Below are 24329 nucleotides of genomic sequence, written 5' to 3'. Positions count from 1 at the left end.
CACACAAATAAAAAGGTAAATTCTAAGAATCTCTTTTGTAATTGTATTTACAACATTGATCAATATTTTACAACTTTAAATAATATACAACCAAAGCATTTTTGTAATAAATTTTTAATCTACTGCAAATACTTTAAAATCTAAATGCAGTATAAAATGTGTTTTATTCTTAGAAACCAGTTTGTATAAGTAACAATTCTGAGAAACATAAGCATGTCAATAGAGGATAAATCTGTTTTCACATGTGTATGTACAGTTCTACTAGGTCCACTGACCTTCTACAGTCCTCATGCAAAATGCATCAGGCACTGGCATGGGACTGTTCCAACAAGATTTGTTTTGTGGGGGTGGTGAGTGGGACTGAATTATAAGCCCTGACCAGAAGGTGTAATTCTCTCTTGAACCACTAAGTGGAGGAGATGATTCTGTTCTGCTGAAAGGAGAGGCCTGTTGAGAAAGAAGATGAGAGGGAAGGTTCAAAATGGTTATCTAATTGCAAAAACAAAAAAAGCCCAGTATGAAGCAGGAAATGCTGAAAGCTCACCATAGTTCTGTCTGAAGAGCCTTCAGAGATTCTGTATCCTTCTCTTGGCAGGCCATCTACAAACAAACCAGTTAGACCATTTTGGCCACCTTAATCCAAAATAAGCACAATGCTAGACATAAGTGTGATTATTTTGGCACGGTATGTTTTGACAATAAGGTTCAAACAAATTCTTACCACAACTGACTGTAGAAGGAGGAACACATTTTCTGGGAGGAAGTTTACTAGAGGAAGGAAGGTGACAAGAGTACATTCAAAACAACTGCAATTTTTAATACTATACTTTATTCCCCTTTAGCTAAGAAGTCATACCCCGAGTGTGCGAGTCAAATGATCCCCAGGCGTATCGTTCAAGTGTTTGAGCCTGCTCAGGTAATAGCTTCTGAGGGGGAGGCTAAAGCACACTCAAATATAAATTTCAGGGAAAGTTACCAAAAACACGTACAGTATTAGTAGATTGAAAATGGTTATCACTTGTTCATAGAATGTTAATGAATATTTAAACTGTAGCAACATCATGCAAGCTCACTTACAAATAACAACAATTTACCTCAAGCAGCAATAGCAGTAATACTCTGGAGATTTCACATTTAGCTTCGATATCCATAAATGCACCTGGAATTAATACAAACACAGAAGTGCAGCATGAATCTGGTATATTTACAGCATATGCTTCAGTTACTATTAGCTTTTGTCAGCATAACCCAAAAGACTGTTGACTCGATGGAACTGCAAAGCTCTTCCTTAAAGGCATGAATATCAATCCCAAACACATGACCACTGATTGTAGATTGTAGGCTATAACATATATGTATGTGTGTTGAACATATCAGTTTTTGAACACCAAAACTTCACACAGCATCTTATTCAGTTAATATCTGTGTAAAGTTTAACCAAAATATAAAAACTAACATTGTTTATATTAATATTAAAGCAGGGTTGGTTCTATTAATATCAAAGCAGGGTTTCTGATTTAGAGTGTTAATTTGGTGCGATTAAATATAAAAAAGAATAAACCATTAAAACCATAAACAGCATTAATTATGCCTTGGGCATGAATAATTCCATAAAAAAGTATGCATTAGTCCTACTATCAGAGCAAATGTGTTTTTACGAGCTGCATCAGCAGGGGGCAGTCAGCACGGCTCTAAAAATCTCACAAGCAGTGCAGGCACAGAATAAACTGGTCGCACATAGGGCTGTCACGATTACTCGATTCACTTCAATTAAAAAAATTCCTCGATTACAAAATTGCCATATCGAAAAAAAGCTGGAAATGATGCAGTTCATGGATGAGAGTACAAACATAACAACAAGAGGTATCAGCTCTGTGACAGCGCTTCACTTTAGATTTGAAAAACAATGCAGGACCTGAAAAACCATAACATCACTTCAGAAATGCAACAGATCTAAAAAAAAAAATGACATCCAGATTCCACAGACCCTCTGTACACGCGATAAACTCATCTGCATGCAATTTGCGGTGCTGCACGTCCAGATGCACGAGAGAAGGTGAGCCATTCGTTTCCACGTGGGACATGCTGAACTCACATTGGAATGCACTCCAAACCGATTTATCTACATAATCGTTTGCAATATAGGCTTTTATAAAGCAATATAAAATAATGTAATGACAAAGACGTCCGTAGAACTTTGACGGATGTACAAACTCTTTCTTCTTATTAAATCTTACTGAATCCATTCAATCTAATAAGGTTATTTTCTCCAGATTATAATTTGTGTTCCGTTCTGTGTACATGAATTACCCTTTAAATGGAAATGCGATCTTCCTCCTCATGTACATTAGATTTCATGATGATTACATTTGTAATAGTTCACAATGCCCTACTTCCGCTCAATAATTTACATTTAAATCTAAAATATTTTTTCGTTTATGGCCATTATCACAGATAAAACTCAATGCGAGAATCCAGATATGCTGTCAGTCAATACTCAACATGAGCCGTTAAAGCCACACAGCTGTGCGTCTCGCTTTTTTACAGGGATGTAAAAAATTTCACAATTCAATTTCGGGGACAAAAGCATAGTGTCGAGACTGCGGTTATCAACTAATCCACAAATTTTGGGTATGAATTGGCCAGAATTTGTATGGATGGGTCCTGTAATAAAGTGTATTGGTGTGTGATGGGTGAATCGCTGGCTGGGGATGCAGGGCTGTCTACGTTTGCTCCACATCAGGTTGATGAAAGGGAGGGGGAAGCCGCGGGAAATCGATTATGAGGTTAAATGTATGGATAGAGGCTGAGTGCGTCAGATTTACCACCTCAACCTCCTAAACCCTCGGAGAGAGGCGGTCCCCATGACAGTAGTTCCAGAGAGGGAGGAGCTTGGACCGGAGGTGAATTTAAATGCCTCTGATCGAGTCACCCAGGTCACTTGCGGAGATAATCTCTCACCATCACAAGTCACAGAAATGGCCAGGTTGCAAGGAGAATTCTCTGGTGTGTTCTCGCCTCTTCCCGGTCGTACGAATCTCATAGAGCACCATATCGAAATGGCTCCAGGGGTAGTGGTACACAGTTGCCCCTATTGATTTCCCAAACACAAAAAAGTGATTTGGGAAGAATTAAAGGCAATGCTAGATATGGTGACTGCAACCCACAGTGACTGCCAGGGGGTGCTGGTTCTGAAGAGTGACGTTCAGTCTGGTTCTGTGTTGATTATAGAAAGGTCAACGCAGTGTCTAAATTGTATGCATACCCGATGCCTCGGATTGATGAGCTGCTCAATTGGTTAGGCACAGCTCACTTTTATTCGACACTGGATTTAACTAAGGGATATTGGCAGATCCCCTTAACTCCCATGTCCTGTGAAAAAAAATAGCATTTCCCACACCGTTTGGATTACACCAATTCGTGACGCTTCTGTTCGGTTTGTTCAGGGCCCTGGCTATGTTTCAGCGGCTCATGGACCGAATCCTCAGACCGCACACTGCTGGCACTGCCTATCTGGATGATATCTTTATACCATTAATGATTGGCAGCGGCACCTGCAGCATCTGAGGGCTGTCCTGAGGTTGTTGATGCAAGTAGGACTCATGGCAAGCCTAAAGAAGTGTGCAATTGTGTGGGTGGTACGGTATCTGGGCTTCCACTTGGGTCATGGACAGGTGCAACCACAAATTGATAATTGATGAGATGGCAGCCTTCCCAACACCGAAGACCAAAAAGGAGGTGAGACAGCTCCTGGGGCTGGCTGGCTATTACAGTAGGTTTGTGGCCATCTATTCGACTGTCACCAGCCCACTGACTGATCTGACTAAAAAGGGGGCACCAGATCCGGTCCAGTGGATGGAGACATGTCAACAGGTGTTCACCCAAGTGAAAGCTGCACTTTGTGGTGGGCCGGTGTTACACTCTCTTGATTTCTCTCTTTTTTTTTTTACAGACAGACACATCAGACTGGAGGTTAGGTTCCATGTTGTCCCGGATGTTCGAGGGGGAGGGTCTGGCCATCAACTTACCCTTCGATACTACCTCCAGGGATGGGTCTTTACCCTCTGTTTGGACTACACCCCGCTCCAGTGGCTACATCGTATGAAAGATGGCAATGCGCAGACCACCCATTGGTATCTGGCTCTTTAGCCTTTTAAGTTTGAGGTGGTCCACAGGCCGGTGGCACAGATGGCGGTGGCAGACATCCTCTCCAGGAATGGCCGGATGGCACCCCGGCCTGAGTTGGGTGTTTCGGGTATGTGGTGGTGGGGGTGTGGTCGGGGCGTGGACGAGAGCGAGTTCAGGAGACAAGAACGATAAGGTTTATCACCTGCGGAAAATTATCTCTGACAGCTGTTTTGTGATACATTGAGAGCTGGAGGGAGATAAAGGAGCAGCCAGAGCCGCAGTGGAGGAGAGAGAGGAGCTAGAGTCCCAAGACGATGCCGTCTCTGTTAAAGAGAACATTTAATTTGATTATTGAGCAACAGAGTGTTTTGGTTTTGAGTGTGTGCACTGGAAAGTGACCTTTAATAAACAAAGCTAAAGAGTGTGAGCTGGTTCCCGCTTCCTCATTTTCCCTTGAGACTGACCTGAAAACTATCACAAATGCATTTTAGCCAAACGTGTCTTCACCTCGACAACTTTATGCAATCTGAAGTATTAAATATATTTTTTTTCAATTACTCGATTAATCATCAGAATAATTGCAAGATTACTCAATTACCAAAATAATCTATAGGGACAGCCCTAGTCTCACAGGACGAGTTCTTGACAGCTAGGCGAATCACAATAGAATACAGGGAACTCGAGACGCACTTTTCAACATTTGTACTACTTTTAACTTGACACAGCATCTAATAAGTGCCGTGTTAATGACGCTAAAAACAAGTGAGATGCTCCAAAAGCATCCGTCTGACACAAATATACATAGACTGTCAATTAAAAATAGAAAAGACGGACCGTAAAATAACATCCTGTGAGAACAGGACAACTCAATTGCAAAATGGATTGTTGTCGACTGTAGGGTTACTCAGTGATATGGGAATAAAATTATGTATTGAGTTCTTAAGCCACTTTTTGTAGTCAATGCTTAACTCGTCTGCAACAATGGATGGATGGACGAATGGACATATTATTTAAATGTAATTATATTTATTTTGGAGCCTATTTCACAACTATTGATATATGCGGCTCATTTGATTAATTAATAGTCACAGCATGTAATAATACTTTAAAAACTTTTAACGATTGACAGCCCTAATTTAAAATTATATTATCATTATCAAATTAATTATATTCCTACCCACAGGGGTGTTGGTCCCAGGTAGCTGTAGTCCTCTCTCCTGACACATAAGCTGCATCTCAGACAGCACTGCAAGAGCACCATCATAATCACCTGTCAATCAAATATGACTGTTACTATCGCTACAATACAACAACTTCATCCGAAACTGTCAAACAAATCTATGATGTGGCATAAAATTATGAATCCACATTTCTGGATAATTCAGGACAAATTTGACATTATTTTCTAAACAGAGTTTGCTCCTTTGCACTCACGGGTCAGTATTTTGCAGAAGGCCATCTCCCACAGTGAAAGCAGAGACTCGATTGGAATCGCAATCTGCAATTCTGCAGCTCTCTGGAAATGAACCATTGCCTCGCTGGGTCTGTTCATCTCCTATACATATATAAAGAATACGGGCATGCATCACGAGCAAGCACTGCGGAAAAGTGCAAACACACATTTATTCATCCAATAGCCTAATTGAAATAATACATTGAATGCTGCCCCATTTGTTACAGTGATTAATGTCTCACCTTCAGAGCATTACCAAGCTCCAGTGAGAGACTGGCCGCCATAACAGGATGATTCATCTCAATATAGACCTGAACAATATATAAGTACAAATTTGCAGTGTAACATCTAACAAATAAACACAAAATCTGCATGTGATTGCAAGATTTTAGGCTTTTTAACCACAAAAAGTTCCCCTCAAATTACTGTTAATATATTTTAAGATAATTTCAAAATTGTGAATTAGCTGAGAAGCAGGCACTAGATAAATGAACTGGAACTTAAAAGTTATAAAGGGAAAAATGTTAAATGATTATTCACCCTCATGTCGTTGCAAACCCGTAATATATATTTTGTCTTCCATGAAACACAAAAGGAGATGTTTTGCCATAGCTACCAAATCTCACTTGCACTTTTGCACATTAAGTGTTGGCATCAAGTTGCTTCTTGCACATCTCATGACCAATTCAAGACAACACATTTTAATATTTTTTATTTAATGCAAGTGCAAAGCTGGGGCCTACTGCGGAGGTGCTTTTATGTCTTTTTTAGCTCAACAATTAGAATCAATGTTAATTTTCACTTTAAGGAATTTAGCTTGAACAAACTGCTAAATATCTCCTTAAGTGTTCCAAAAAAGAAAAATAATTTGGAAGCAAAAGGTAATATGGATTTAGAACGGCATGAAAGTGAGTTAGTGATAATGGAATTTTCAATTTGGGTGAACTATTTCTATAAAAGTGTTTTTAAAGGAGATTTTTCCTTGCTTAAAGTGGTTGCTTCATTTGCCCTAATCTGACTGTGAGTGATGCAGTAGTGGTCAGTCAATGAGAGCTTGATGTTTTTGTCAGGTTCAGTTAAGTTGAGAGAAGTATAACAAGCCAATAAACTATTTAATGTGTATCAAGCTAATGACTTTATTCCTACAGGCTACAACAAAGTGTAAAGCCAAAGTTTCTACAAAATAATAACCTATGTGTGGTGAGCAGGGCGGAGCCGAGTGGCATCTGGGCAGAGCGAGAGCGGGAAGATAAGTGGCAAATGACTTCTACCTGAGCACCACACCGGCCTCGCTGTCCAGCGAGGGGAGGTGGGAGTATTTAAGGGGAAGAGTAAGCAGCAGACAAGAGAGAGATGTAAGAAGCTTGTCCGCATCTTTGAACGTCTTTATGATTTGAGGCAGCTGGCTGAAAAGCAGTCTGTGTTTTTTTCTTTATCAATGTTAATTAAATGTCTATGTGTTTGTCAAGCCGGTCCCAGCATCCTCCTTACCTTCTATAAGTGTTACAAAGTGTTTAAGTATGCTTATTTGCAAGAGCATGCGTAACTTGAAATAAACTTGATTGTGATAAATACCTTAATGGCGAAGCTATAGCAGTTCATTGCTGCCTGCATGTTCTCATCAAAGCCTGGGGCTCTCAGTGCTCTAGTTTCCTGTTCAGAGGCCAGAAAGAGTCGGGCTGCATCGGTAAGAGCCAGGGCTTCTCCTGGAGCATTAAAGAGTGTCTGTTCACACCTGCAAAGAAAGAAAAAACTGCATTTTCACTGATGTCATGATCATGTTCGACGTGTTCTCTTGATCATGCAGACAGACAAAGAAGAATCTGATGACATAGCATAAAGATATGATAGTAAAGTGAGATGTTGTGTTACCGGGCTATGGCTAGATTACAGAAGGCAGCATACTGAGGGCAATCCTGCTGTTTCAGCTCCTTGGCAAGTTGACCTGTGGAGGGATGTCATACACGGTGACTATAAGAGCTGTCTGCTGTCGCATTTCCACATCACAGGATCTCCATTCTAAATGCAGAAACAGCAATGTTCCAACACAATACTCACCAAACTGTTCACTTGCTTCAGCGACATTAGGCTTCCGAAGAAAACGCCTTGGTGATTTAAAAGGAGACGTGTCAAAATTAAGTGCAAAATGTCAAAATTGTAGCTACATTTGTTGGTTTGACAATTCTCCAACTAGCTTTTCTAAATTAAATAAAAATAATAACAATAAAATAAAAACTCGATATGCCAGGAAATTAATAAAAACGTTTATAAAAAACGTAATACAGTCTTCATTTTTAATCTCTTTATACACTAGTTAGCAATGTGCTAGTTAGGAGTTGTGCAGTTTTCACGATAATGCTCCGCTCATAATCGTACACAAAAATGCTTCTCTTCCAAGGCTAACAGGGAAAACAAATCATTCATGTCCAGAATGAAGTTGTACTTTTAACTCTTACTTTTTCAGTTTGTTGGACACCGCTCGGTAGCGCATTAGAAAATCTCCCTCTGCTGCCATTGTTGACAGTTGTAGGAGTGGTCGAGAACCTGAAAGCGCTGCTGCACGAATTCCCATTGGCTGCTCATGGCTAAAATATTATTTGATTGGTTACTTGCTGAAAGTCTGGTCTAGCACAAGCTGTTGAGTGAAATGTTTAATTTGGAAACCTGTTTTTATTTGGCTAATGACATATACATAAAACATCAGTGAAAAATCATGTTGCAAAATGTATCATGCAAAACAAGTTTGTGTTGTTTACTTAGTCGCATTAATGAACTACTTGTAGTAATCAAAATATATGCTTATAATTAAATATAAAAATATATGAAATATATACTTGTAAAAAAATCAATGAAGTGTAAAAATGGAAGTACTGTCTTTCATTTTTTTTTATTTTTATTGAGCTTATTGAAACCTTACATGTACAGTGAAATGTCATGGATATGTTTATTATGATTCAATACTGTCACGAACCCCGCTACCTCGCTCCGCCCCCTAGAGCTTCCACGCTCGTTCCGCTCCCTCGAGCTTCCACGCTCGTTTTGCTCCTACGAGCTCTCATGCTCGTTAGCAGGTCTCCCTCCTCGGGCTCGCATGCCCGCTCTCCTATCACCAGTATTGTTCCGAACCTGAGTTCGATTGCTCCCCCCTCCCCCCGATGGACTGTGTTCACATCATATATTTGTATCCGAACCGCGGTACGCTTGCGTCATCAAGCTGCAGCTGGTGCGTAATCGTGTTGCTTGATAACCGCGAAATGAAAAGGCGTCAAAATTCAATGAATAGACTTGCTCGGTTCACATTTGTTCTTCTTTTTTTACCTTTGGTTTTGTTTTCAACATCAAGATACAGAAACACACTTTGCGTCTCTCTGCCGCAAAATACTGAAATCGTTCAAAAGACAGCGGGCTGTCCGCCGAAGACAATTTTTGCGAAGGCAAGCAGAAATCATCTCTCTGCTTGCAGTGCGTGTGCGTCAATCCCGCTTTTCGTCAAGGTAAGTGTTTACACACACACACATGCACGCACGCACGAAAGTAAACTCTTTTCGCTCATTTTGAAAGTGACGCGTGTGAGACTGACGACCACATTATACGTCATCAATAGCGGTTCACTTCCGTGGTTTGGTTCGATTGCATTCATATCAGCAGCGAACCGTACTGGAGTTCACATGAACCGTACCCCAGACCACCTTTTTAAGCGGACCCAAGTACGGTTCGCGGGTGCGCACCCGAGTTCGGAAGATAGCGTTCACATCAGCCAAACGAACCGAACTCTGACGTCATTCGAACTGGGGTGCGCACCAAAAGTGCTAGTGTGAAAGCCCCCTTAGTTTCACCCGCACTCGTCCCAATCAGTAGATCATTAGTTTCACCTGTACTCGTCTTATCACCCCTTTATTCGTTACACCTGCACCGCTCGTTAGTTCCCCTGTTTATATCACAGCACATTCGTTTCACCCCCCGTTGGTTATTGTATTTAGTTTCCCGTGTCTTTGCACCCCCGCTAGTCTCGTCTACTTCTGAACTCTAGTTTACCCCTTAGCTTGCCAGCTCTTGTGTTCCCCTAGCTCCCCTGTTTAGTGTTACTCGTTCCGCTGATTCTTATTACCCCGGCTTTGACCCTACACTCTCGTTGACCACTCTCTCCTGGATTTGCCCCTTTACCCTATCTTGATTCCCCGGCTTTGACATAACGCTCACCCTGACCATTCTTCACTGGATTTGCCCTGTTTTTGTACTGTTGCCTGCTTTGTTGGAATAAAGCAGTTTTCTCCGACATTGTGACTGTCTCGTCTTGTGTTTGTGTGTGCGGGTTACAAATACAAAAAGACTGAAGTTTGAGAGGGAATAAAAACAACAACAAAAAAATCCATCATTCATTTGTTTTAATCTTCCTTTATTTCCTAGTATGGTTTGTTACACAGGGCCATATTGTTTTATATTATACAAAAATATCTGTATTTTTATTTGACACTAATAGAAAAGTATATTTATGCAGACAAATATTCAAAAGTTTTCATAGACTTCTTCATCTTCTTGAGCTTTCCAGTGCTGAAAGGGAGCAAAGTGTTAGGAACTGGTGTAAAAGTATATATATATATATATATATATATATATATATATATATATATATATATATATATGTGTGTGTGTGTATGTGTACTTGTTCAATACTTGTGCAATTGAATTTGAAATAATGTAACTAGCTAGATATTGATATTGCAATAACTATGTGGAGATTATGCTTTTGGAATAATTCTAGTGCATCTTGGAATGTTGTTATACAAGTCTTGTGTAGTGGGATAATGCACAATTTTCCTCCAATTACACGAACCATTTTTTCTGATTTTTGTCTGTTTTCCTTTTGACTCATCGGTTCTGGATTCAGTGAATCATAAATGGCGCTTGGTCTGTGTTGTAGTGCCTGGGGATGGTGGGGATATAAGGAGATGCAGTTATAATGTGGGACAATTTAGAATCTTTTGTGACATATAAAAGTCATAATATAAATAAACAGGTTAAATCACTGTTGGGTTATTATCAAAATTTGACAATGTTTAATATCCATCCATCCATCTAAATGTGGAACAAATATGACCAAGAAAAAATACTTATAACTTCTTATCTTACAGTGTAGAGTGATGCAGATGCTGCATCTTCTTCCATCACCACATTCTCATCCCTCTCCTCTGGTCTCTTCTTCACAACTTTATTTCTTTCCTCTCCAGAGAGAGGTTGTTCCTAAAAGTAAGGCACAAATAGAGATGCAACTAACACTGCCACACTGGTTTACTGGGTAGTAGATAAAGTACAGTAAACTGGCTGCCTAGATACTGTACTGTAAGACCCAAATACAACAGCTCTGGGATTCACTAAGGCCTTGTTATGTAATAAAAAGCAATAAGAGAGAGTCATGGTGTTTATTTAATATTTGTCACAAGCTCAATGGGAATGCTGTGAAATGCCTATTTCTGCAAGCTACCATGCTGTTTCTGGTCATAGCTGCATCATCATGCATTCAACATAACTCTGGGCAGTCCATATGAAGCAACCTGTGGTTAAATGTCTTGCTTAAAAACAAAATCTTGAAAGGCCATGGATCATTGATTGAAATCAGCAAAGATCTTTAACCCCTAATTGCTAGATTAATTGCCCTCAGATGTACTGAAATTCATCACTTGAAATTTTCCAGTGTAAATCATAAATTATAAATCAGTATAAATCATCTGATTTATACAACAAGCAAAGAAGGCTACAGCAGGAAATAACATCAAGACATAGGCACATTAAGGTAGGCAAATAAGAACAGATTTCATTAATACAGTACATTCAGATCTTCCTAAGAGACTATGTGAGTTCATACGTGTATATGTTACCTTGTAGATCTTCAAAATGTAAAGTGAACCTGAAACATTGAAGAAGAGTAAAATTCCTGAGAAAATCATCATTATGATGATGTCTTTTTCCCACACGTCACCTGGATCTTGATAACCCTTATCTAGGAATCAGAGAATTAGGGGGGAAATTAGAGAGAGCGAAAGGAAGAGAGAAAAGTTGTATAATTTTTTGCAGACTCTTTCTTTTGCAGTTTCGATACAACACATCACATGACTAAACTCACATGTGATTTCCTGTCTTTTTTTTCTTCTGTTTTCTCTTTTTTACCAATCAATAATTACGCTGGCAAGATTTCTTATTTACAAGAACAAGATTTCTTACACTAACTCCTCCTAAAGCTTTCAAGCCACATCCACCAAGCTAGGCACAGACACAGACCTTCATACTGTTCTGACTAAGTGTGCAATATAATTTCTAACTGAGCAGAATTAAAATGATCTCACATTCACACCAATCCATTTCCATTTGAATATTCCAATTTGGTTTCCAAACATTTCAGTTTGCTTTCCATTTTCAGTTACCTGACTGTGTGGTTGTTATTTTAAATTATGGAGAATGTAGCAACTAGCGAAACTTCAGTGAAGACAGCACCTTAGAAATGTGAGTTAAATGCTTTACCATCACCCCCAGCTGGGTGAATATGTACATTATTTGAGATACAAGTATTGAACTGAGGATGGTCAACATGATAAAGCTAGCAGCAACACATCACATGTGTTTGAAATGTTACTTTCGTCAGCTGTTAAATGGTGAACACTTTCGTGTAGTACAAAAAGTGTTCCATTTGGGACAGTAGCTACTACACATTTTAAGGGGAGGACAAGATCTGATTTCTGATGTCTGTATAAGTCTCTAGAATGTTCTGTGGTAAAATGAAGCTGAGTCTCTGTAAGATTTACTGCTTTTATCTAGGCGCCTCATGGCTATAAAATCTGTGTTCACAAACACTAAGTTGCCTCTCTCTCTGCTTAGACTCAGCAATGCTGTCTGCATCTCTCAAAAACTTAATAAAGCTCTCATGAAACTTGGTCTTATCTAATCTCTGACTGACCACAACAATTTCCATTTAAATGTTTTAGCTGTATCTGAGAGCTCAGTCAACAGTGCTTTTTGTAAAGGCAAGTACAATTTAAGAATCAGTAATCTGCAGACTCACCCATCACAAGAACCACCCAGTGTACTTCTTGAAATGCATAACGAAAGTGGTAATCACCAGACCAGGAGCTGTTGTACATTTTGATATGTACCACCTCCGATTTAGTAACATCCGAATGTGTCCTTTCAAGCTCCTTTTTCCAAACAGTCTCCTTGCTCTGAGACTTGTAGCATTCAAGATTGCCATTTGTGTGGTTTGCTGGTATGGTTACTGACAGTTTAAATTCAAGAGTTTCTCCAGCTAATGCCACTCTGGTTCTGTTCGGCATAGAGATTTTAGCTTTGGTAGAAGAGTATATTGTGCCTGGAGGAGAGAGCTGCTGTTATTGAACCATATGTGGCCTGTTAGTAGGCAATTCAGGTATAAATTAATATTAAAATGAAATAAAACAGATACATACTCACTGAGGACACACACACACACACATACAAACACACACAAACTTCCGTAATAGCATGTAAATAAAGATCAGTAATACCTTCAGTTTCTCGCCAAAAGCACAAGATAAAGATCCAACACAGGACAGGTTTCACCAAATTCATCCTTAGGTGTAAATATCCAGTTTCCTTTCATTTGAAATTAAGTGATCTTCCTTTCTCTTGGTGTTGTTTCACCGACAGATATCCTTATACAACACACCATTAACAGTGGAGCATATATCGGTAAAGAACTGTTGTCGCTCCAAAGAAGAAAGGAAGTTAAGACATATTTGGATGTTCAAAGGACACTCACAGCATGACATGTAAGCTTATTAGTATCTCATGCAATCCTCAAAAAACCCAGTTCCTCTCTTTCTCTCTTGATCACTTCCTTAATTCTGTCCTTTTATGAAATGAATACACTGCCATTTTTTAACCATATGGTATATTGAAATATTGCACCTTGGCACTGTAGGACAGGATAAATTGCTATAACCATATGAAAGCACGAGTCCAGGCATGCCTCCGTCATGTAAAAATTATGAAAAACTTTACAAAAATGTCCCCTTTTTAAAGGGTGTATAAAAGGGTTAATTACAGATCAATAAGTAATTTAGAAATGTATATTAAATCATTGATATGCAGTTATAACAACATGAATATAAAGAGGGACTTTCATGCAATACTTGCCAAATAAATACTTATGCTATGAATAAAAAAACTTATGTTATAAACTTGCTGTTATAAATGCTTAATAACTACACTTATTCATACAGTTAATCAAAAACATAAAATGCCCTAATTCATGATTTATTTCAGAATGCATCAAAAACAGACAGTGAGATAATGTAATTTTGCAAAACTCCACTTCGTGTTCATCTTAACCACTGCAATGTATGTGATGAGTCACTGTTGTCAATTTCCTTGTCATAATGATGTCAAAAGAACACTGCTACTGCAAGTGGTGTCACAACTTACCATGCTCTACTCACCAAAGTCCACTGCAAAAACACTTTTCAGGTCTTCGTGCTCATTCACAGCCAGGGCCGTAGCTAATGGTGTGAAAGGTGGTAACGATTCTAGGGGCCCGGGGCACACAACTAATTTTTAACTGTATTTTTTTTATTACCAGAATTCCTTGCTATGGCCCTGTTTACAGCATATAACATGTAATGATAAAACTTTACAATAAGGTTCCCTTTGTTGTCATTAGTTAATGCATTAGGCATATTGAACAAACAAGTAACAATATATTTGGTATTTTTGTGCATGGAACTACTTTCTTACGCAACGGATCAGAATCTGCCATCGCTGGTTCAAAACAAATGATGTGTCCAAGCCTCCGTTAGTAATTAAAAAACATCCCTTCAGAAATAGTATCACGGTTTGTGTTGTTTCTAACTAGTTATTGGATAAACAAGGATGGATGTGTGTGTGTGTGTGTGTGTGTGTGTGTGTGTGTGTGTGTGTGTGTGTGTGTGTGTGTGTAGAGAGAGAGAGAGAGAGACCTGACCCCCCTGACCCCCCCGCGATTTCCGCCTATGTGCTCAGGTGATCAATGCAAATGGTAAATGCCCCCGACTGTGCCTTGAAAACATCTAGTTCATTCACTTTTCTGCACGTTTGAAAGATTGCACGATGCACAGGCGAGGAAACTCCTGGATAGTAAGGAAGAGTTAACATTTTCCTCAGAAGAAGAGTTAAGTCATTTAGTTTTCATTAGTTGACATGCTATTTTATATAAACATGTATATATTTTAGTAGTGGGACTATTTCCAGGCTTGCCAGCCAGGATTCAGAGTATTGACATTTGAAATATGTCCTAAGCAAGTATTAGTTACATGTAAATGTTGTTTCGGCTAAAGCAGGTATTTAATTTGTATGCTGTATGATAAAAATTATGATATGTAATATGATATAAAAATAATATGAATGTTTAGATTATATTTTAACTAGTGTTTATGCTGCCACATTATCATCAACAAAGCTTGTGCTTGCAAATATGTGTTCAGGTTAAATGAGTAAAATGCACTTTAAATATGCCCATATTAGAAATTCTGCATTGTTACGGCCTCAGCCTTCATAGGTGTTGCCTGTGTATTTCTGTGTGTATGTTTGTCTTGTGACTTAATTGGTGTTTCTTTCTGAGTGTAGGCTCCTCCCTTGCGCACCTGTCGTTCGTTGCTCTGATGGCTTGTGCTGGGCTTATAAGTGACGTGTGCAGAAGGGTGAGACACGCAGCGGTGAATTCCGTGCGCGTCATGATGTCGGCTGATCAACTCCAACTGTGTTCTTTATATTGTGCTACTACTTTTGTTATATTTGTTAGTGTTTAGTATGTCTATGTTTACGTTTGAGTAAAGTAAATGTGTGTTAATTGTGGAGTGAGGGAATTTGAGAGACGTGAGTTTGTGCAGTCGTTTATTAGTCCAATAATAAATGTTTTAAACTGCTCTTTGCTTTGCGTCTCCTCTTGTGTTGCTGAACCCTTATGAAACGAGCATAGTTAACAACAGGGTTCGTAACATGCATATTATAATGATTTCTGAAGGATCATGTGACACTGAAGACTGCAGTAATGATGCTGAAAATTCAGCTTTGATCACAAATTGCATTTTACAATATATTCAAATAGAAAACGGTTCTTTTAAATTGTAAAAAGAGTTCAAAATATCACTGTTTTTACTGTATTTTGGATCAAATAAATGCTGTCTTGGTGAGCAGAAGAGACTTCTTTTAATGGTAGTGTAAGTCTAAACTTAATGAAAGTCTTTACGTAAAGAAAATGTATAGTCATATTAATTTTAACTTAAAACTTGTCACAATGATGAGTCACAAATCCAAGTGCAAGTGAACAGTTTATTAAAGACTGACAGCACAGGGAAATACTTCAACGGCCGCGAGCAGGCGGGCGCTCTAGAAGTGACAATCTCGAGAAAAGATAAGCAGGCTGGAATATAGCTCGAACTCAGGTCAGCGTCAGGAACCAAACTCCTAGAGGAGTCCTCAGTAGACTGGAGGTAAAGGGGAAATCAGGTTGCACCCGTAAGGAACTAGGACACAAGACTGGGTAACAAAGCACAAACATGAATAACGAACCGACACCATGCATGACAATTTCCAGCTAGATAAAGGCAGCTAACAAGCAGTAGTGATTAATAGCAGCTGACGGCAGTGGAGTAATCAGCTGGTGCTAAGCAACAAACAAGCACTACTCACACACACGCATACACACACACCCCGCACCTATAACACCCCAACAGATGACAAAATGAGGGGAGCTTACCTGACGATTGAAATCCTCGATAAGGGAGCGATCCAGTATGTCCCTAGCAGGAACCCAACTCCTCTCCTCCGGACCGTAACCCTCCCAGTCCACCAAGTACTGGAAACCGCGTCCCCTCCGTCTAGAGTCCAGAATACGATTAACTGAATATGTAGGCTCCCCGTCTACGAGTCGCGGCGGTGGGAGAACCGGCATCGGCGGATTAAGGTTAGACCGAAAAACCGGTTTCAATTTGGAGACATGACAGGCGGGGTGAATTCTCCTGTACGCTGGAGGAAGCTTGAGGCGGACTGCCACCGGACTAATGATCTTGGTGACAGTGAACGGGCCGAGGAATTTGGGAGCTAGTTTATTAGACACGGAACGGAGGCGAATATTCTTAGTAGAAAGCCACACCTTCTGACCCACAACGTACACGGGAGGCTTTGACCGGTGGCGATCGGCCTTAGCCTTAGTGCGCGCCCCCACCTGGAGCAGAGTCTCGCGGGCTCTGGTCCAAGTGCGGTGGCACCTCTGGACGAAGGCGTGAGCAGAGGGGACCGCGACTTCGGATTCCAGACTGGGAAAAATAGGTGGCTGGTACCCTACGCTACCCTCAAATGGAGATAGGCCCGTGGATGACACTGGTAACGAGTTGTGTGCGTACTCCACCCATGAGAGTTTCTGGCTCCAGGAGGAAGGATTTTGAGAAACCAAACATCGCAACACTCTCTCTAAGTCTTGGTTGGCACGCTCGGTCTGCCCGTTGCTCTGAGGGTGAAACCCAGAAGAAAGACTGACACTCGGCCCCAATAAGCGGCAAAACTCTCTCCAAAATTTGGAAATAAATTGGGGACCCCTGTCAGAGACCACGTCTATCGGGAGGCCATGTAATCGAAAGACGTGATCTATAACAGCAACCGCTGTCTCCTTGGCAGACGGTAATTTAGGCAAGGGAATGAAATGGGCCGCCTTCGAGAACCGGTCCACTACGGTCAAAACGACCGAATTGCCCTGGGAGGGCGGGAGGGCAGTGACAAAATCTAGCGCGATGTGGGACCAGGGTCTAGAAGGGACAGGCAGCGGTTGGAGTAACCCATCCGGTGGACGATTGGAAGTCTTACCACGAGCACAGACCGAACATGCCAATACATAACTCCGAATGTCGCGAGCCATAGAGGGCCACCAGAATCGTTGCCTGACCAAAAAACTGGTGCGATTAGCTCCTGGGTGACATGCTATAGTGGAACAATGACCCCACCGGATTACGTCGGACCTTGACCCTTCCGGTACAAATAAGCGACTCGGTGGACAACCGGGCAGAGGCGTTACCCGGACGATATGACAAGGAAAACTCGAAACGACCGAAAAAAAGTGCCCATCGAGCCTGCCTGGAGTTGAGTCATTTAGCTGATCTGATATACTCAAGGTTCTTATGATCAGTCCAGACGATAAAGGGTACCCCTGAACCCTCTAACCAATGACGCCATTGCTCCATCGCTAACTTGACTGCCAGCAGCTCTCTGTTACCAATGTCATAGTTACATTCCGCAGGAGACAAACGATGAGAAAAAAACGCGCAAGGATGCATCTTGTCGTCCGCGGGCGAGCGCTGGGAAAGAACCGCTCCTACCCCCACCTCTGACGCGTCGACCTCCACCACAAACTGACTTGAAGGATCAGGGGCTATAAGAATGGGAGCCGAAAACGAAGCGGCTTTTGAGGTTGGTAAACGCAGCTTCAGCTACACCAGACCACCTGAACGTAGTCTTGGAAGAGGTCAAGGCGGTCAGAGGAGCGGCTAGTTGGCTGAAATTGCGAATGAAACGCCGGTAAAAATTGGCGAACCCCAGAAACCTCTGTAGGGCCTTACGGGAATCTGGAGTTGGCCAATCCACCACAGCCTTAACCTTGTCGGGATCCATGCGCACCCCCTCGGAGGAGATGATATAACCCAGAAATGGAACCGACTGAGCGTGGAACGAACATTTCTCCACCTTGACAAAAAGCCCATTCTCTAACAATCTCTGGAGCACTCGCCTGACGTGCTGAACGTGTTCCTGGAGAGAAGAAGAAAATATCAGTATGTCATCCAGGTAGACATATATGAACTGATCTACCATATCTCTCAGCACGTCATTAACGAGTGCCTGGAAAACCGCAGGGGATTAGACAGGCCGAACGGCATGACCAAATATTCAAAATGACCCCTGGGGGTGTTAAAAGCAGTTTTCCATTCATCCCCCTTCCTCATGCGGACCAAATGATAAGCGTTGCGTAAATCCAATTTTGTGAAGATGGATGCTCCCTGCAACCTCTCGAAAGCCGAAGACATCAACGGCAAAGGATAAGTATTCTTTACCGTGATGTTGTTCAACCCTCGGTAGTCAATACAAGGTCGCAGAGAGCCATCCTTCTTACCCACAAAAAAGAACCCTGCCCCCGCTGGAGAAGAGGAGGGACGGATGAACCCAAAGGCTAGAGAATCAGAAATATACTTCTCCATGGCCTCCCTTTCCGGAATGGAAAGTGAGTATAACTTGCCTTTCGGCGGAGACATACCTTTCAGTAAATCTATGGCACAGTCATAGGGACGATGCGGAGGGAGAGAAGCAGCCCGAGACTTACTGAACACTTCCTTCAGGTCGAGATACTCACGTGGCACGTTAGATAGATCCGTGTGTTCATCCTGAAACACAACACAAGACACTGGAGAACATGCAGACATTAAACAAGAAGCATGACAATATTCACTCCAAGACAAAACAGAATTCCTGCACCAATTAATATGCGGGTTATGGAGTGCCAGCCAAGGATGGCCAAGTACCACAGGAGCGGAAGGAGAGTGGATTAAGAGAAACTTAATCTCCTCTGAATGGTTACCAGAGGTAATCGAGTCTCACTAAGGCCGTGGAATGAGTAACAGAGGGTAACAGTTGGCGTTAAAGCTACCACAGAAATGGGTTGAGGGAGTGTCCTCACAGGTATCAAGAGTTTCTGAGCGAAGTTAAAGTCTAAAAATTACCCTCTGCCCCGAAGTCTATCAGAGCTTCACAGTCAACGCTCTGAGCAGAAAGTCTTAAACTGACAGTGAGATGAGTGGCAGAAAAAGGGGATTTAGTCAAAATAGATCCACCCGTCAGTAACCTCTTACCTACTGGCAGGCGCTGGCTTTTACTGGACATTGGAGAGCAATGTGGCCAGCGGCTCCACAATATAAACACAGTCCTCTCTCTCTCCTTCTCTGCTTCTCCCTTTGCGATAGGCGAGATCTGCCCATCTGCATCGGCTCAGGACCTGAAAAAGAGTCTGCAGTCTCCACCGCAGGAAAAGACACATTAGACTGAGCAGTAACCGGCCAACCTCGCTGTGTTCGTGGTCCCCGTTGTCGTAGTCGCGAGTCCACCAGAATGGCTAGGTCGATGAGTTTATCCACCCCCGTGGGTAAATCCAAGGCATAAATCTCGTCTTTGATGTGCTCAGAGAGTCCGTGTAAGAACATGTCCCATTGAGCCTCCGAATTCCAGCCACACTCCGCAGCCAAGGTGCGGAACTCAATGGAATAGTCCGTGACTGGACAATCTCCTTGACGCAACTCCACGAGAATGCGCGCTGCGTCTCTACCGGAGGCTGCGCGATCAAAGACCTTTCTGAGCTCGTGTGAAAAACTATCAAACGAGTCACAACAAGGAAGTCGCTGTTCCCACACAGTAGTTCCCCAAGTCGCGGCTCTCCCCGATAAAAGTGTGATAACAAAAGCCACCTTAGATTCCTCAGTGGGGAAAGAAGAGGGTTGAAGAGAGATGTGTAGTGAACACTTCGCCAGAAAGGAGCGACATAATTGAGGCTCACCAGAATAAAACGCTGGAGGTGGAAGACGTGGTTCACTGGCTCGAATGGTCTGCGCGACCGAGGCAGGTGGAGGTGTAGTTGCTTGACTTCGCACTGAAGTCGACTCGGTTCTCAGCTGTTGCAACTGAGTAGTTAACTCGGAGACCTGGGTTACCAGCGCCTGTATAGCGCGACCCGTGGCTACCGCCTGTTCCTCCTGTTGTTGCATACGAGCCTCACTCCTAGACAGAATCTCTGTCAATTCAGTCACACTTGCTGGATTCATTCCGGTCGGTTCGTTCTGTCACAATGATGAGTCACAAATCCAAGCGCAAGTGAACAGTTTATTAAAGACTGACAGCACAGGGAAATACTTCAACGGCCGCGAGCAGGCGGGCGCTCTAGAAGTGACAATCTCGAGAAAAGATAAGCAGGCTGGAATATAGCGTGAACTCAGGTCAGCGTCAGGAACCAAACTCCTAGAGGAGTCCTCAGTAGACTGGAGGTAAAGGGGAAATCGGGTTGCACCCGTAAGGAACTAGGACACAAGACTGGGTAACAAAGCACAAACATGAATAACGAACCGACACCATGCATGACAATTTCCAGCTAGATAAAGGCAGCTAACAAGCAGTAGTGATTAATAGCAGCTGACGGCAGTGGAGTAATCAGCTGGTGCTAAGCAACAAACAAGCACTACTCACACATACGCACACACACACACCCCGCACCTATAACACCCCAACAGATGACAAAATGAACACACGGGTCGATGAACCGTGACAAAACTTGATTTTAATCATTAAGTCTTTCTGTCACATTCCTCATTGATAGGCCCAGGGGAGGGTCTTTGTCTCCTCAGGTGTGAAACAAATCATTATTCATGATAGTTCACGCCTACTCGCATATGACCTTTTTTACAAAAGTTCAATTACTATATTGTTTTGTATGAATGAGTGATCAGGATGGTTTTCACATCATTTTGTAGCAAAAACTATAGGCTACAAGATCCAGATATCAAAAGTCTTGTGGACAAATATTTAGTATGTGTTATATGACCTTATGTCAATTACTTAAAATTTTTGTTTTTTCGAAAACATGGATACATTTTATTTTCTCAAAAATACAAACATGTACACACATGTTGCTCACATATTATTGTAGCCCAGTTTGTACTGAATACAGTGCTATCAGACTTTAGCCATTAATATGTTTTTAAGCAACTGAAAAAAAGCACAAATGTCAAGTCATGTCAAATCTTCTCCAGGGCCCAAAACACCCTTAGACCCCAGAGTGTTAAATAGCACCCATTGTGCAATTAATCAGTCTGTTGTGTCTCTCAGCTGTGATGAGCCGTAATGCTGAAGTTGTTAGTTTAAAGCTGTTTAAAGTTATTTCCTAGCTTTAGTAGTGTAGTAGTAATATGAGCGATCATGAAGAGCTGTTGTATGTAAACAGTGGCTGACGGATTCACTTCACAACACCTAATATTACACAAAAATGATCTTTTGCCACCACCTGCTAGCTAACATATGTAATGTAAAAAAAAAAACAGTAACCCTTTACACATATGCACAGCTCTTACACTTTAGTTTAGAACAGCACAAACACAAGCGGAGTGATACACACAGTAGCCTAGTTTCCGTCAACCTTTGACTCTATTTTGTTATCGACAAATTGAAAATGCAGAAAATAAAATCGCGACATGTGCCGCCTTCTGCCCATTTCCATTTAAATGGCCTTTTATCCTTAAAAAGGGTGTGCCTGATGATGTCATGCCTAAAAAAACACTTTGTCACATGTTTTTTTTTAGCACTAAAGAAATCTGCCCTGAAGCCGTTTCCATTCAGAAATGGGTGTTTATCGCTTATTCGCCTCCCAGATGTCTCTATTTTTTAATTGGATAAAATGGGGAGAGTATTGAGACAATTCATTCAAATTAGCCAGTTTACTATAATTTTAATTTCACAAATAAATGCAATCAGAAGAGGAGGAATTGCAATCAAAATGGAACAGTTGCCCTTCTGATAGGACTGTAATATTGGTCCTGATGTTGCACCTATCGCAGGTTGGCACCGGTTCAGACCCGAAAGCGGATTGTCATGGCCCTGTTCAAGCTGGCAAACTGCACCAAGTAGTGGCGGAAACTTTCTGTCTCAGTATAAGCACCATCCATCGATGTGTATATGCGGTGTGCACAGCTATTAAAGAAAAAAAATGATGCAGTGTAATATCAGGGTTTATAAATGATACATTCCTGATATTCAATATTTTGAACAATCATCTAATCAAAAGCATCGCCATCACAACTGCATTATGTCCCGTAGATTTCGCCAGCAACTTTTAACGTCATCTAAAATTTATTTTAGCTTCAAAATGCAAATTTATATTTTCTGAAGAAGCGGTAAATGCGATCTGAGGAAAAGAGGGTTAAATTTAAAATATTTAAACATTTTAAAATGTTCAAAAGCTTGTTTTCTGAAAGTGAACTCAGCAATGAAAAAATTGTTCTGATTGTTTATAGTCTTGAAAAAAGTGCTGAACATTCTGAGAACGTATTTCAGCTGACTTTATTCATCTACAGAACATGGTAAAGCTAATTTAAGTTTGAGAAGAGAAAAGGCATATATAGATCTAAAAAAATATATTTTGTTTTGGTAATTAATTTTTTAATTGAATGCTTTTTTTCATTTGGTCATTAATTTTTTTAATACAGGGGATTTTGTAAATCTAAACAATAATTTAATAGAATTGGGCTATAAGTGTTCCAAAAGCTTTTCACCTAGTATTGTGTATTTATTCTTATTTTAAATCACCTTTATGCGCAGAAATTATATGTTTTTTGTACTGTGGACTAATTTCGCGACTGCCGTCTATTATTTTGAATGGTGTGGAAAAGGAATTAAATTAATCGAAAACAGTGGCCATTCATTTGTTCACCGTGCACGACATATTTGTGTTGCACTCCTGAAAGTGTTACGTTTGCAGATCGGCTCTATATGCCGTAAAGATTAATCCATAATCAGGTACAATAAATTGGCTTTCAATAGGCCTACTGTTGTCATGACCAACACAGGCTAACTCTGTCACGTGACACTACATTTTTTGCGTTAATGCCAATTTTTTGACAAAAAGTTTCCAAACCATTTTTTCACTGCATTTGATGTTTCGACATAGAGTTTATGCGTTTGAGTTAAACGGAAAAATATAATTTCGACATTTGTGACATTTTAGCAATAATGTGTGTTTCCATCAGCTTTATTTTGATGTGCTAAAACTTTTTCCGCAAAAAAATCATTGGATGAAAACTTACTTAGTCAGAGCATCAGTGCTCATGGAACGTCTCTCGTCCAATCAGATTCGAGGACCGGAACTAACTCTTGTATATTTTAAAAAAATATTTTCATTGTTAGTTCATATAGGCCTACATTAACTAATGTTAATAAATGCAACTTTTGATTTAAAAAATGTATTATTATATGTTGAAAATAAAATTAAGATGAATAAATGCAGTAAAATTATTGTTCATTGTTAGTTCATGTTAACTAATGTAAACAAATGGAACATTATTGTTAATAAATCCTGATGGCCATTAAACAATACAGAACTTTATGTCCATAGGTTTCTAGTGTTGGCAATATAATACATTCTTTATATGTATCCACTTTACATTAAGGTACATTTCAATTTGTTACTAATGTTGTGATAAATTATTCATAATGATTCACATAAACATGTGAGAAATGATTCATAATGATTCACATAAACATGTGAGAAATTATTCATAATGCATTTGAAAATGGCTTATAAGTCATTAATGAACCGCTTTATAAACCCTTCACAAAGGGAACATTTATGTAAAGAGTTACCGACAATTTAAATAAAATATAGAAGCTCTGGATTTTTGTGACAATAGAACAATCAAAAATTATGAGACAGACAACTTAATCTCTTTTTTCTTCAGGTTTTCAACACAATAGTGTAGCGTGCAGAATTTCTTTGCAGAAGGTGTGCAAACCCATTTGACGTCTTTGAAAATGGTTAAAGACTGTTGTCAGATGTTTTATAGAGTATACAGCACTTTGACCACCAGGTGGAGGCAGAAGAGTGCGTTTTTGAGAGCGTCTGGTTTAGAAGTCCAAATTAAATCTTTCACGCGTCACAGGCAAATAACGATGA

The 24329-nt window shown here is 40.6% G+C and overlaps 2 protein-coding genes across 6 annotated transcripts; both read right to left on the bottom strand.

Moving 5' to 3' along the window:
• Positions 1-49: 49 nt before the first annotated feature.
• On the bottom strand, positions 50-8279 carry LOC127652124 (40-kDa huntingtin-associated protein-like). Of its 5 annotated transcripts, none has more exons than XM_052138176.1 (12): positions 8038-8279; positions 7640-7686; positions 7454-7526; positions 7157-7316; positions 5824-5892; positions 5563-5683; positions 5306-5398; positions 1095-1159; positions 857-938; positions 722-768; positions 545-600; positions 72-447 (listed from the first exon to the last, which is right to left on the bottom strand). In XM_052138176.1, the coding sequence occupies exons 1-12, from the start codon at positions 8151-8153 to the stop codon at positions 366-368; spliced, it is 1011 nt and encodes a 336-aa protein (XP_051994136.1). In that variant the 5' UTR covers positions 8154-8279; the 3' UTR covers positions 72-365. The 5 variants fall into 5 exon arrangements, 3 of the variants coding, with proteins under 3 accessions (XP_051994137.1, XP_051994136.1, XP_051994138.1); XR_007971667.1 differs by having other exon boundaries at positions 355-447; positions 545-633; XR_007971668.1 differs by having other exon boundaries at positions 413-447; positions 5310-5398.
• A 1681-nt stretch (positions 8280-9960) lies between these two features.
• si:ch211-243a20.4 (uncharacterized) lies at positions 9961-13387 on the bottom strand. Its single transcript, XM_052137979.1, has 6 exons — positions 13114-13387; positions 12636-12938; positions 11458-11579; positions 10712-10822; positions 10416-10505; positions 9961-10132 (listed from the first exon to the last, which is right to left on the bottom strand). Exons 1-6 carry the CDS (start codon positions 13175-13177, stop codon positions 10088-10090), a joined length of 735 nt encoding a protein of 244 aa, XP_051993939.1. The 5' UTR covers positions 13178-13387; the 3' UTR covers positions 9961-10087.
• Positions 13388-24329: the final 10942 nt, after the last annotated feature.

Source organism: Xyrauchen texanus, chromosome 11 (genome assembly GCF_025860055.1).
Source record: "Xyrauchen texanus isolate HMW12.3.18 chromosome 11, RBS_HiC_50CHRs, whole genome shotgun sequence".
Classification (NCBI taxonomy): Eukaryota; Metazoa; Chordata; class Actinopteri; order Cypriniformes; family Catostomidae; genus Xyrauchen; species Xyrauchen texanus.
This window is presented reverse-complemented; position numbering and strand designations above follow the sequence as displayed.